The following is a 14,739-nucleotide window of genomic DNA, read 5'->3' on the forward strand; positions in this document are numbered from 1 at the left end:
GAACAGAACCCAGACTCCTAACTCTATTACACCACACGGCACCTAACTCTCTTCAATTACTTACTTTTTATTTTGGTGACTGGGAAACACACACACACATAAACATACACACTCTTAGCACTTCCATCTTTTCATTTATTTAACTATCTCAGAGAACTATCAATAATAAAAAATTCTGTGATGGTACAACTATTCTTTGCTCCCATAAGATTTCAAAAGGTTCATCAACTACACTGCAAATACAATCTTTTCTGGTAGAGCAGATACACTAATGCCTCTAAAAAATTGTCATAATTGTAAAGTAAATACTTACCTTTGTATTATAATAAAATCTAGAAGACCAAAGCGGAGAAGGCAATGGCACCTCACTCCAGTACTGCTACTGCTGCTGCTGCTAAGTCGCTTCAGTCGTGTCTGACTCTGTGCGACCCCAGAGACGGCTGCCCACCAGGCTCCCCGGTCCCTGGGATTCTCCAGGCAAGAACACTGGAGTGGGTTGCCATTTCCTTCTCCAAGGCATGAAAGTTAAAAGTGAAAGTGAAGTCGCTCAGTCGTGTCCGACTCCTAGCGACCCCATGGACTACAGCCCGCCAGGCTCCTCCGTCCATGGGATTTTCCAGGCATGAGGACTGGAGTGGGTTGCCATTGCCTTCTCCGGTAAATAATGTGAAGACTGTAAAAAGAAATGTAGATGGACCTTGCCATCATTCTCCTTGAATGTTAGGAGCCAAACTCTCCGCGGATCTTGGGCCAAGCTTCCCAGTCCCGTCCGAGGGCCGCCAGCAGCCGCTATGGTCTCCTGACCTGCCCCAGCCTGGGTGGGTGGCATCCTCGGGGCTCCAGCTGCGCTGGTCCTCTGGCTTCATCCCGGCCGCACCTGCTCACGCCCGGCAGTCTGCCCACCCCACCGTGGAATGTGCTTCCTCCTGCCCCAACTCGCGGGCCCCCTCCATCCTGAGCAGAGAGGAGTGAGTGCTTGCTGAAAGGAGGATTACGGTCACTGCTCGAGGTGAGGGAAGCGCTAACTCCTGCAGTCAGGGGGCTGGGGGGGGCGGTGGTCAGGCCGCAGCCAGGCACGTCGGGCCCCTCATCTCTTACCTGGACTGCCCTGCACGGTCTCCCCACGCTCGCAGCTACGTTTGCCTCTGCAAACAGCTGAATTCGGACCCTTGGTCCCCCAGTTGCCCCCGCCCCTCTCTGAGTACTCTTGCCTGGAAAATCCCATGGATGGAGGAGCCTGGTAGGCTGCAGTCCATGGGGTCGCTAAGAGTCGGACATGACTGAGCGACTTCACTTTCACTTTTCACTTTCACGCATTGGAGAAGGAAATGGCAACCCACTCCAGTGTTCTTGCCTGGAGAATCCCAGGGACGGCGGAGCCTGGTGGGCTGCCGTCTATGGGGTCGCACAGAGTTGGACACGACTGAGGTGACTTAGCAGCAGTAGCAGCAGCAGAAGACCAAAGAATATTCACTCTCCGGTAAGATAAGCCAGTAAGGTCCTAGTCAATTAAAATGTTAGAGAATCATTTCAAATAACTTGTTCTCAACTCTATATAAAGGCTCAGCTTTCGAACTGTGGTGCTGGAGAAGAATCTTCAAAGTCCCTTGGACAGCAAGAAGATCAAACGAATCAATCCTAAAGGAAATCAACTCTGAGTATTCACTGGAAGGAGTGATGTTGAAGCTCCAATATTTTGGCCATCTAATGTGAAGAGCTGACTCATTTGAAAAGACCCTGATGCTGGGAAAGATAGAAGGCAGAAAGAGAAGGGACAACAGAGGATGAGATGGTTGGATGGCATCACTGACTCAATGGACATGGGTTTGAGCAAACTCCGGGAGATGGTGAAGGACAGGGAAGTCTGGCATGCTGCAGTTCATGGGGTCACAAAGAGTCAGACACAACTTAGCGACTGAACAACAACAACAACATATATGTGTGTATATATATCACTACACTTGCAACACTGAGGGATAATACATATATATTCCTACTGCTTCTGCCACTCCAATTTCTCTGAGAAACTACATTCATAATATGAGAAAGAAGACTGCTAAAATTTCACTAAGAAAAGATTTCATGCTTAGCATAGCTAGTTTTGTTTATTTGTTTTTTAAAAGATAAGATCATCACACTTAAAATTTGTACTTAATGCTTAATCATATTTAATGCTTAATATTTCCTAAAGGGAATCAAATATTACAAAAATGGAAAGTTAAAGGGAAAAAAACCCAGTAAAATTACTCAAAAGTATTCATCTAGTTAATGAGCATGTTAAGAGTTTCTGCTTTGGGAGAGTATAATACACAGAACACATTTTTTCAACAAAGATTTGCTGAATGCTTATCATGCTATGTGAACTTTTTCATATTGCTATGCAAATCTTCCAGATTCTGATATTATGCGGTACAGGTGGGGAGGCAGGAATAGGGATAACACGGATATCTGATTTTATATGTAAATTTTAAAATCATTTAAAAATAATTAAACTAGTTTTTTAAAATACAAAAGCAGAGGTGTAGAAAAGACAACAAAGAAGCATATTCAACATGACGATAAAAAGAAACTCACAGAAAAGGTCAAAAAATAAAATTTCTGTACCTGAGTAATACAGTCAGAAAAGCCTTGAATTGAACTGCCTTTCTACCTAGCACTTACTAGCTGAGTAACAGTCCATAGCCAATTGTCAAGTTCTATCAACTCTACTTCCTAAATCTCCCTTCTCTCTGTTCTCTTTTTCTCTATCCTCAATGCTACTGTCCTAGTTCAGACACCTTTTGCCTGGTCAATTAAGATGTTCTACTTAAGATGTTCTACTGGTGTCTGTCTTTCCAGTCCCAGCCTCTCCAATTAAGTCCTCACACTGCTGCCAGTGTGACCTACCTAAAAGCAGAACCTAACCATGATTCAACTTCTTGAAATTCTTCCCTTGCTCACCTATTCGACAAGTTGCATTTCTGCAAACTGTGGCTTAAACTTCAGAATCAGTTTAAATGGGCCCCAACCAGAATTTCCTTAAGAAAACAGAATAGAAACTGTACATGCCTCATACATAGTACAAATATTGTTGCATGAGACCTTTCCTAGTTTTATGCACACATGCATATACTCAATCAAAATATAAAAGGTATTTCTACTGCGGGTTGAGTTTTTAAAAAAAACGCTGACTTAACATAGTAAAATTTCAGCTCCTTCACAGGTTCTTTCACAATCTGATCCCTTATCATAGCCAGTGGTTAAGAGACAGGCTCTGGAGCCAGGCTACACGGGTTTACACACTAGGTATGCCACTCACTAGCTGTGTTATCCTGGGCAAGTCATTTACTAGCTGTGTGTCACTGACTGTGATTCTGGGCAAATCACTCAATCATCCTGATGCAACTCAGTTTCACTATCTGTAAAACAAGGATAATAACAGTACCTACTCATAGGGTATCACAAGAATTAAGTGAGACTATGTATAGTGCTTGGGACATGGTGCACTTGATAAATATTATTATTGGTATCACTACTACTGTCCAACCTAATCTCCAGCTATTCTTGCCCATACTCCAATTATAACAAATTACTGGCTGTTTCTCAAGTATATTGTACCCCCTCATACTGTCATGTTAGATACTATTCATATCCTTAAATATGAATCAACCTTTTCAGTCCCCCACACATTGTATTTCCTCATATTTCAGCTCAAGCAAGGTTTCCCCACTTAAAGCCTTTCCCAACATCTTTGGTAGTTCTCAGTGTTCCCACTGAGTCTCTACAGGGGAAAAAAGAAAGAGCACAGCCAGTTGCAGTCTTGTTTATGAATGTCTCCTGGCTAGGCTCTGAACCCTTGGAACCACAATAGAAACATGTCTCTTTACCAGCACAGTGTCTCACAGAGAATAGGAGTTCCACAGATATTCTCTGAATGACTCCAGGTTATTAACCTTTCTAGGTCTTTACTTTCTCATCTGTACAATGGGGACAGTGTTTTGCCTGAAGGGTTGTTATGGAGTACGCTACACAATGTTGTAAAAGTGTTTGATACAGAAGCAATGCTCAGTTATTACCAGGTTTACTGGGTGGGATTTTTTAGAATCTAAAACTAAATTTCAAAGATCTCGGGGGGCGGGGGTGAGGAGCAATATCTTAGACCCTTATCAGCTAACAGCTGGTGGGGAGAGTAAAAAAAAAGATTTAAGAAATGTAGCCAATGGGAGGGATGATGAGATCTCTTGGTAGAAACTGCAGTAGATGCTCGAGAAACAAACAAAACTGAAGGAGCAGACCCTGAAAAGGAAGGAAGACCCACATCGACAACCAGCATGCTACAGCTTTAATTCTAGCCAGACTCAGGCTTACATCTCAGCTCCAAAACATTTGTTCATCTTTGCATCCCTATCATTAAAAGTTTATGAAACGAAAGAAGAAATGAATCTATTTCATCCTCAATTTCCTTATCTATAAAACTAGCACAATAATACCTTTAATAATAGGGCTATGGTAAGAATTAAACATGGAAACACAACGCCTTTAATTCTGAAATGCTTTCTTCTATATATACCCCTCTATCTTTAGAGGCCAGGTAGTTCAGCTAACCTATTTGCTCTCCTGTTATTTTATAAACTATCAGTTGCATTAATACTCTAAAACATCCTGTAACATCATTTACTATAGGTAAGAAGTACAAAGTGGGCCAGTCTTAGAAGGCAAAAAAGAAATTTAAAAAATCTTGCAACCTGTAAGATAGTAAGCTCAGGACTGAACATTTGAGACTACCCTCTGAATAGCATCATATACCCAAAGGGCTCTGCTCAGCAGTTTTCCGGTGATTATTACAAGTGCTCTCCCTAAAATAAAGTGGACAATAATAAGAAAAAATATGGAAAAACTGAAAACTTTAGTAACAAAGCATAGAAGGTAAACATTTCAATCTTTTGAATTAATAAGTATTATTAATATCATTAAAGGACTTTTAGAAAGACTCTTATTTTTAATAGATGTCAAAATGCAATGTCATATTATCCAATTATTCCAGAACTGAATTAGAAAAAGTTCGGTTTTAGTATGCTAGTACAGCCAGTTGGTGATGTAATTTACCAAGTTATGCTTTTACCAATAAAAAAAATTCGAGCCCGTACATGGTTTATGGGTCAAGAATTCACTAAGCTTATTAAAATTACTTTGCTTGAAGTCAACTTTGATTTTTACACAGGCTGTCTCACTGCAAGCATTTAACAAAGTGCAGTAAAATAAATGGATTATTTCCCATTTGTGTTCAGCTGCAGAGGACAGGTTTTTTTAACCAGATGTCATCAAGTTTAATCTAAATCAGGGAGTAACCAAGATGCAGTTTGACTTTAGGGTCTTGCTGGAAGAATTTGACCCCAATTCACTTTTAAAAACCAGTCTCAGCTTAATCATCTTTAGAATGAAACACAGAATTATATAATTTCAAGGGGAAAAAACTGAATGGGAAAATCAGCAGATGTGTGAGCCATTATCAGCTCTATAGTAACTTGTTAGGCTACCAAGGAAATAAAAGTTCCTTTCCTTTACCTACAGTCTTGTAAAGCTCTAAATTCTAAGACTCTTTTAAGTACATGTCTTCCACAGTAACATCTTCCTGTAACATGTTGTACCTGTACTGTATCAATCAGTCAAATAAAGATTAGAGGATTCCTCTATACTGAGTGGTTATCTTGAGATCTTAAAAGGTAATCATCTTCTTAATTACAGGAAAACAAACAGTAATTTTTTAAGAAAACCCACAAAGCACAAAGCCAGAATATAAAAAGAAATAAAAAGCTACATCTCAGTAGTTACTGAGAAAATGGTATCAACGAAGTGCTACTATGGAAGACCATGACCACTCCTTGATTTCACTTTCAAACAGGAGGCAGCCCCAAAACCAAAATGGATTCACATTCAAGTTGTTGTCTTTGTCATACGCCTTTCTTGATGCTGCATTTCTATTTAGATTCCCTCTTGGAGCAGATTTCCATAAAGCATAAAATAGAACTCCTTGAGACGTAGAAAAGTTCAAATAATCAGAGTTTGTTGACTAAATCCAAATTTACTCATTCAACTATCTATGGGGCTCAAAATAAGCAAGATTTTAAAATCAAGTTTCCTTGATAAGTCTGCTCTATACATATTTATCCAGAACCCTCAAAATCTTAATATCTTAGTCGACTAAAACAACAATAAATCTAGACTCTGATTCAAACATATATTCCTAATAATCTGGGTATTTCTTTTACGTTGGATAGAAAGTTTGTACCCCCGTAGACCTAACAGTGTTACCAACTCTCCTTTACTAGTCCACCATAAACAAGTGTAACATACAACTGAAAGACAGCACTGGCAATAGCAAACTTCAAGCAATTACTCAAATTAACCAAGTATGGTTACCTAAGCAACAAGTCATTAAACAAGTCAATGTTGGGGGGGCGTGGCAGAACACACCTTTTCACTGGCAAGCAGACAAAAGGGTGTGTATTTAAGTAACACTTCTCTGAGTGTTATCTATGTATCTAGCACTGCTCTGGAGTCCATGGGGGACAAAAAGGTAACAAGATACACAATCTCTGCCCAGTAACATAAGACATCCACAAATGAAACATTTAGAGAACAAGCCAGCATCAATCTGTATCCTGAAAATAATAAATTCTATCAGCATTCAGAAAAGACAGAACAGAACAATGGGAAGGGGTTAAAAGCTAGGAAACACACAAGATTCAGACTAGGATTGCTCCTTGAATTCACTCTATTTAAAAGCATTTTTATCCTATGGACATGTATACACTCCTACCTTTAAAATAGATAACCAACAGGGACCTACTAGATAGCACATGGAACTCTGCTCAATGTTATGTGACAGGTTGGATGGGAGGGGAGTTAGGGGGAGAAGGGATGCATGTATATGTATGGCTGAGTCTCTTCATCGTTCACCTGAAACTATCACAACATTGTTTGTTAATCGACTATACCCCAATACAAAATAAAAACTTCAAAAAAAGTGTTTTTAAAGAATTTTTATGCCATATGTCATTAACCACAAATGGTACAAGTCACTTCCCTCGGTTCCCATTAGGTCTGTTTTCTCATCTGTAAAGTGAGGAAGTTAGGTTCAAAGAGGAGTCACAGGTCCCAGTCTCTCACCTAAAATGGACCTTAGAAGATAGAGGAGTGATTAAGACTAAAATTCTGCTACAAAAACTGCATAAACATTTAATATGGATATATGAGACATTGGTTTAAGTACAGTGGAGTATTTGTGCTGAGTGGATCTGGCAAGGTAAGATTCAGCCAGTTCATGAGGAACCCAATTAAAGAACTGGGACTTGCCTCTGTGTCAGGCAATGTAACCTCTCTTAAAACTTCTAGGTTAAAAGAAAACAAAATAAAAAGCTTTCTCAGGTTAAACTGAAATGATATCACTGCCAAAGAACTACAATGTGTAAAGTAGAAAGAGACAGCCATGATCCCTAACAGTATAATGACAGACTTAAGAGATTTAGTAATTCAGCATAGCCGTTGACCACTAGGAAATGCCAGCATTCAGGCTATCATAATCAGAGATGAGACAGATTGAGCAAAGAAATTACACAACTCACAGTGAAAGGCAGTTCCCTTCAAAGAATCATCCTTGAAAACAGCCACCTTCACTAACTGCACAGAAAAACATGCAACAAATATTTAACATCAGTCTTCCTTACAGCCACAGGCTGGAAAGCAATAACAGGCTTTTCACACAGGAAAGGAAAAAATTACACTAGATGGTGCTACAACTACTGAATAAGCCCCTGCAGCTTTTCTCCTATTTACTCAGTTGACAGTGTTTTTTAATGGGGAGGTTGCGGGGGGAGGAGGCTAAGTTCTGTTTCATAACTTCACAACCAGTTTCACCTATATTAGCTGAACTGTATTGCTCTGGGCTTGTTCTTCAAATCTGGAAAAGACAGATTCAAAAACATGCCTCTCAAGCAAAAAATTAACCAGTACTATAATTGCTTATTTATACTGGTTAATTAAATTGACTCTAACTTACCATACTTAATACAGCAGAACAAAAGTGGCACAAGCAGGACTTGTCATCTTGTCCAGTGCAGAGTGCCATCTGCTGCACACACACAGGATGTCACCTATACAAGATTCAACCTTAGTGTCTTCTCAGGGACCTTTAGAAGAGCAAGTTGTTTGTTCTATATTGCCTAATACATGTGCTTCAAACCAACAGAGAATTCTCATTCACAGGGTTTTGAAATACCAGTACTTTCATAACAAGCAATAGTAAGTTTTAAAAGGAAGGAGAAAGATGTGAAGGAGCAATTGCACTTTATATCAAAAGAATACAATAAGAGGGACAGAAAATCTGGAGTGGATCAGAGTCCTAAAACTGTTGTATATTCCCCGTATAATCTTGGCCAAGCTTCTCCCCTTTCTGGATCTCAATTTCGAGCATAAAATGTCAAGAATTAAATAGGTCTCTAAGAGATATCTTTCAAATTTTGAGCCTTGTGAGGAATCAAAAAATAACAGATGGAGACAGCGATAGCGATACACATGATAGCTTTGGAGCAATCCTAGAAAAAGAAAAAAAAACCTGTTTACATATTTTAAATAATCAGGCACAACTTTTTTCAAAATCTTACAATTCTAAGTTCATTTTCAAGTCACCATTCTTACACTTCTGCCCTTCAGAAATAACACTTCATTTAGTTGTGCTTTCAGCTCAAATTCGGCACATCACTTTTACCCACCCCAGAATAGCACAGAAAAACACTTTCATGAAGTACCTGCACAAGGAAGGCACTCACAGCCTGACAGACTCACACAGTGGAAAATACACAAGGCACAAATTTCAAAACGCTAAATGAACACCACACCCAAATAGTCTTAAAAACAACTGCAAAGTCGAGTATATTATCAAAATACAGAGATAAAGACAACTTGGGGAGTCTTTAAATAGTTTGAGGGGGAGGGGAATGCAATCAGATTTTTGGATGGCCTTATGTTTTTAAAAGAACAAAACATATAACTGGAGGCAAATCTAAATTGAACTGTGGAAAGCTCGGCTCTCACCCAAAAGCTTCAGCAAAGCAATATGTCAGTACGCCAAAATGAAGTACAATTTTCTCACAAGAAGGAGGAAAGGGTCCATATCTGTGACTAATAATAACAATACCATCTTGCATTTAAAGAGCATTAGTTCTTTTCACTGCTCTTTCAGACACCTAATTTTATGCTGTCAACAGCCTTAGGGTATCCTCTAGAAAGCGCCAATTCAGTTTCCTCTCAAGAGCCACGTGATCAGAACAAGACAGGTGGGTGTATTTGTTGAGGGCTGAAGGTACTACTTTCTGCTATCAGGCTGTCTGCAGTGATTCTTATTACCACACTATACAACTTAGCCCTAGGAAATAAAACCTACACTCTTTCTTTTGGAGTTGGCCAGAGATCAAATGGATCTAGAAAGTCCAAAGAAAGATATCCTGCTGACTTGTTAGGTCAAGAAGTCCAAGTCAACTTGATCTCCTGCAACTTAAAAAGAAATATACACACACCCTAAGGCTGTTCTAACAGAAACTCCCGTGCGTTGCCAGCCAATGAAAGCCAGCAATAACGGGTTAATACAACCACCAAAACCCTGCCGTTGGGAACAACTTGTCATATTCGCTTCCCCTCTGCCTGCTGCCCACCCTTCCTTCTTCAGGCACGCACAAGCCTATAAACCAGTTCTCCAAAAGGGCCCCCGAGGATCTTTAAGGACCTGAGAGGATGGAGCTTGCCTCATGAAGCAATGCAGCATGCATCGCAAGGATGCTGTGCCCCATGCCCACAAGCAGGAAGTCACAGAAAGGGATAAAGTTTGATTTTCCGCCTTGCCCGTTCACACAGGGCCGAGAAGAGAACGAGGGAGCAGCTCCGCTGGGGTTCAGGGTTGCCCTCCGGGGGACAGTTCCCAGCAGCATGGCACTGCCACTCCTGACACAGACACAAGGCAGCCGCGGCAACTCAGGACACCCCAACCCGCCCGAGGAGGAGGGAAAGGGGACAACTTGAACAGTGCTCAGTTAGGGAGCAAAGGAGCAGAGCTGTTAAGAAAAAAGGAGGGAGGGACCGAGATGCGGGCGGGCTGGGGAGAGGTTCAACTCCCTTCCCTTCCCCGCCCTGGTGTCCCCGGTCCTGCGGGAACATCCCGGCCGTCGCCCCTCCTCCTCCTCCTCCCGGCTTCCTCCGCCCTTCCTTTTTTCCTGGTTGCCGCCGCAGGCGCCTGAAGGGCACGGCGGCTCCTCGGTGCCCGGCAACCTCGGGAGCGGCCGCGAGTTGAGGTAACTCGCCCGCTGCCCCGGCGGCCTGCCTGCCGGCGGCTCCCACACGCCAGCGCCGCCCCGCCCTCCCCGAAGCCGCCAGGCGCGCTCGCTCACCGTCCGGTGGTGCTGCTGCTGCCGGTGGCGGCTGACGCCCAGAGCTGGGAAGCAGCCCGCAGTCAGCGCTCCGCAGCCGCCGGCGCCCCCGCCACCGCCGCCCCGGGAGGAGAAGAGCAGCAGGAGCGATCTACCTGCGGCGGCCGCCATCTCTCAACTGGAAACGGCGCCGACCCAGGCAGCGCAGCGGACGGCCGGGGCGGAGCTAAGGCCCGCCACTCACCTGCGCCGGCCCAACTGCCGCCCTGGACTGAGTTGATGAGGCGGGGCTTCGTGCAAGGTCCAATCGACAGGCGGGAGGACCACACTAGAGACTGCCTGTCACTTCCAGAGTTACCTATTGTGGGGCACAGTCAATTACGGGCAAATTCTAGGGAACCGGTAATTGGCACCCGAGCCCCTCAGAATAGCAGCAGTAGAGATAGCGTATTCGATTCGGCTAATCTTCATCAAGGATACAGCTATGATAAGTGTAACTGGGGAAATGGATATTTGTGCAAAGCTCTGTAGTTCGTGAGAGTTTTAAGTTGGCAAAATAGACTCCAAATTAGTAATCATTAGCTCGGTACGCTGGAACTCCCAACGACACGCCTAGAGTTATCATTCATAACTGATGCTATTTGGATATGCTGAAATTATCCCCACATCCTGAGGTTATCTAATGACTATAATATGCAACATAGTACAGGAGGGGTAGAATGGTTATGATACCAAAGTCCCAGAATGAGTACATGTTATCAGTGAATTAACAGAACTGTATACATTTCAAATACTCAGTTCACTTTTGCAGAACCTTTATACTGACATTCTTACACTCTCCATAAGCAACACTCTTATTTTCTTACCACTTTTGACCTTATGTGCGATTAAACTGTAGAAACAGAACATGCCCATAATGTAATAAAAAATCACTTGAAGGTTACCTTAATGAATTTTCATAATTTAGCTAAGTTAGCCACTAGAATACACTTTGGAATAACTCTTTCTCTTGAAAAATACTTCTTTCCACAGAAACAAGCTCATAATAATAGTTCATTTAAGACTATGAAAGAAAGATTTGAGGTTTCTTAATCTTCTCAGAAGACAATTTCCTTGCTGTTTATTATGAGCTAGTTAGTTCTAATTCCTTTTAAAATCTGGGGCAGGAAAACAATTTGGTAAGCAAATAAAAGTATTATCCTAAATTTTAGGGTGATAAAGTTAAAGCTAAACAACACAATACACACACATAATTTTATTCTATGTCTTATTCTAATAATATTTTTTAAAGCTTGACTGAAATGGTACTTTTTTGATCAAGAATAGCTAAATAATAAAGGGAGCTTTTGTTCTGTTTAATCCTTCCACCCCACCCCATGACTATAGGATGATTGGCTTTTCCAGGTGAGACACTCATACCACTCACCCAAAAGGCATTTGTTGCTCAACAGTGGAACATGAGAGCTCAGGAATGAGATAAGCCCCCCATTCAACAGCTGCAAACATTAATCCTCCTAGATGGAAATCTGTGACATTCCTGGGGCAACTTCACTTACAATCATTTTCCACTCATCTATATTTATTCCATCTGCACTTTATGTATTTACCCATGCTCTCTTTATGTATTTCCCCCTCTCTCTTGTCACTTCACAACTTACTAGGATTATCATGGATTTTAGTTTTGTTTTTACTTTCTGTGTATTTGCAAATCTGGCTACGAATCAGTATTATGCCTTCCACTCCATGTTAAACTTTGAAAAGTTCTACTGGAATTGCCTTTCCTCTGTTTCTCAAACTATGAAAATAAAACATGCATCCTGCATTACTGAGATTTAGTCCTGTGGATTTGCAAAAGAACCACAATAAATAGTTTTTCAACTGCATAAACCTGAAACTGAAGGGATTATCAAAAGCTTTCTCTTTATCTATTAATTTTTACCAAAATATGTCATCTTTCATCTACCAAGATGATGCCATTGATGAACTACATGTAGGTTGCATATTTGGAGGATCCACTGACTAAACTGAGTTTTAATAATCCTGGGATGGAAATTAACCTAAACAAATGTCAATTATCTCTTCACAGAGAAAACCTTTCCACAGCTGCAAAGGACATATCTCACACCAGCTGGTTGGCAAGGCCAAATAAGAAGAAAGTGTAGATAGCTCAATGGAAAGTCATTCTCTAAACAGATAGTAATTTCTGGAAGAATAAACAAAAATACATGTTACTTCTGGGAAATTTTAAGGGGTAGCTATCCATTTAAATGGTTTAACTTTTTCCCATCTGCATGTTATTTTTATAATTACAAAAATATGGTCACTGAAACCTACATGGCTGCAGAATTGTTTTCTGTGCCAACCCTTAAAACAGGTTGATCTTTTCTTTTAGCTAAAACTAATCAGAACAGATTTCCTGGAGCATGAAACCCTAACTAGGTTCTCTACTAACATGTACACTAAAGTCAGCTCCAAAGTATGACTCAACTCAGTGGAGTATTTGCCTAAGCATTCCAGAATAGCCAGGGTAGGTGATGCACACAGTTGGTTGACGTGAGCAAGGAAACATGAAAGGGATCTGCTTAGAGATCTGGGAACTATGTTTCATAGTTTGCTAATATGAATTATTATCAGCAATCAGCAATTCCTAAAGATCAGAAAATATATATATAAAGGAGAGAGAGAGGAAAGTGTGTTTAGCTTTTAAATGTGTATCATAAACCACAGCTTAGATCTGTTTTCTGGTGATTTGGCTCCATTATTTTTCCAGATGTCATTATTCCTATTTTTTAAAACTACCCATCTGCAGAAGGGCTCAAATATTCAAACCCCACCACATAGCTTTTCCTGTCTATATATCTGGTCTGACTTTGTCAAACACACATTTTTTTTCCTTCCTTTTGTTTTTCTCCTTTTCTTCCCCCTTACTTTAATGGAGACCACAATTTCATATTGGATCATTTACATGCTTTATATACATAATTTACATAAAAATAGTTACACATCTCCTCTTAAAATTGTTGTTTGACAAGAGTCTCATGCCCTGGCCTCCAAAGGATGACTGACTCCATATTCATTTTATAATTTAGTGACACTAATCGAACATTCTTTTAGGTCCGAAACATCCAGTTTGCAAGTTTGGGGGTTTTTTGTTGTTTTTTTGTTGTTGTTTTTCTGTCAAGTACACAACACCAGGGAAACACTGAGTTCAGAAGGGCAGGGCTTGTTCAACTAGGACTGTCTTTGTTCACGTTTCTCAGGATCTGCGAGGTTGGCAGCTAACTTGCACGCTGTCTTTATTGTATTGCATTGGCCTGTGGCCGCCTACAGCCTTTGCTCTTTAGTAGACCTTTGGAGTCAGGAAGTCTTTTGTCTTATCTGAAGTGATTCAAAGAGGCAAGACACTAATTCTGCACTCAAACCACATATTCCTTAGACAGTGCACAGGGATTCATCACACATTTTAGTGGGACCCAACACTATCCACTTCAAAGTATTCAAAAGTGCCCCCTCACCCAATCCTAAGAACATTTTCTGACAAGGCTGAATTGTAACAAAATTCCAATTCGATAAAGGGCTCTCCTCTCTCAGCATTCTCCAGGCATTTGCTACCCATACCCTGAACATGCCCTGATATTCCAACCTCCAACTCTTTGCTCCTACTGTACCTGTACGTCACCTGTTCTACTCTGTTGAAGACCAGCTTGGCTTCCTCTAGGAGGAAATGCCCAGGTAAAATTAAACGCTCAGATTTGTTGTTTGACTTTCTATCATAGTACTATGGTACTTGATATGAGCTGATCTCATATCAAGTATGACAGCGAGGTCTGCCACACCCTTGAGTATCTGACCTATTTGATTAGACTAATTTGCCTGGCTAGGCCACAGTACTCTTCTCCCCTCACTTTTGTATGTATTTTATATCAGAATGATTTATGTTACTATCTTTCTCCTACACAGCTCTTCCAGTTTAAAGTTGCCAGTCTGGTAAATTAATTTAAGCTGACTTTAGATGATAACAAGTTCTTCTTGGATTGCCTCTTTTGCACAACATTTACACTTAGAGGATTCAAATGCTAACAGGCAAAATAATTTCACAAAGTATAGCAGGCCTAAGAAATTTTTTTTCAGGTGATATAGTCCATTAATAGTCTTCAAATTTTCATCAAATACCTAGTCACTTCCCTCTGCCTATTTCAAGGTCAGATACATCTTTATGTTATGCTGCTGCTACTGCTAAGTCACTTCAGTCGTGTCCGACTCTGTGCGACCCCACAGACAGCAGCCCATCAGGCTCCGCCGTCCCTGGGATTCTCCAGGCAAGAATACTGGAGTGGGTTGC

At 41.1% G+C, this 14,739-nt stretch overlaps 1 protein-coding gene across 5 annotated transcripts in view; it reads right to left on the reverse strand.

The window, feature by feature from the left end:
• MCU (mitochondrial calcium uniporter) overlaps positions 1–14,739 on the reverse strand; it is a 281,814-nt gene that overhangs the window by 180,147 nt on the left and 86,928 nt on the right. For 3 of the 5 annotated variants that reach the window (XM_081566514.1, XM_081566505.1, XM_081566521.1), the window contains exon 1: positions 10,419–10,577. The exons of the other annotated variants lie outside the window; for them this stretch is intronic. In XM_081566514.1, coding sequence (XP_081422640.1) covers positions 10,419–10,568 — 150 coding nt within the window. In that variant the 5' untranslated portion in view covers positions 10,569–10,577. Of the gene's footprint in view, positions 1–10,418; positions 10,578–14,739 lie in introns of those variants that run through there. 5 annotated transcript variants of the gene reach the window in all.

This window comes from Giraffa tippelskirchi, chromosome 2 (assembly GCF_054371585.1).
Source record: "Giraffa tippelskirchi isolate mGirTip1 chromosome 2, T2T-mGirTip1v1.2.pri, whole genome shotgun sequence".
In the NCBI taxonomy this organism is placed as follows: Eukaryota; Metazoa; Chordata; class Mammalia; order Artiodactyla; family Giraffidae; genus Giraffa; species Giraffa tippelskirchi.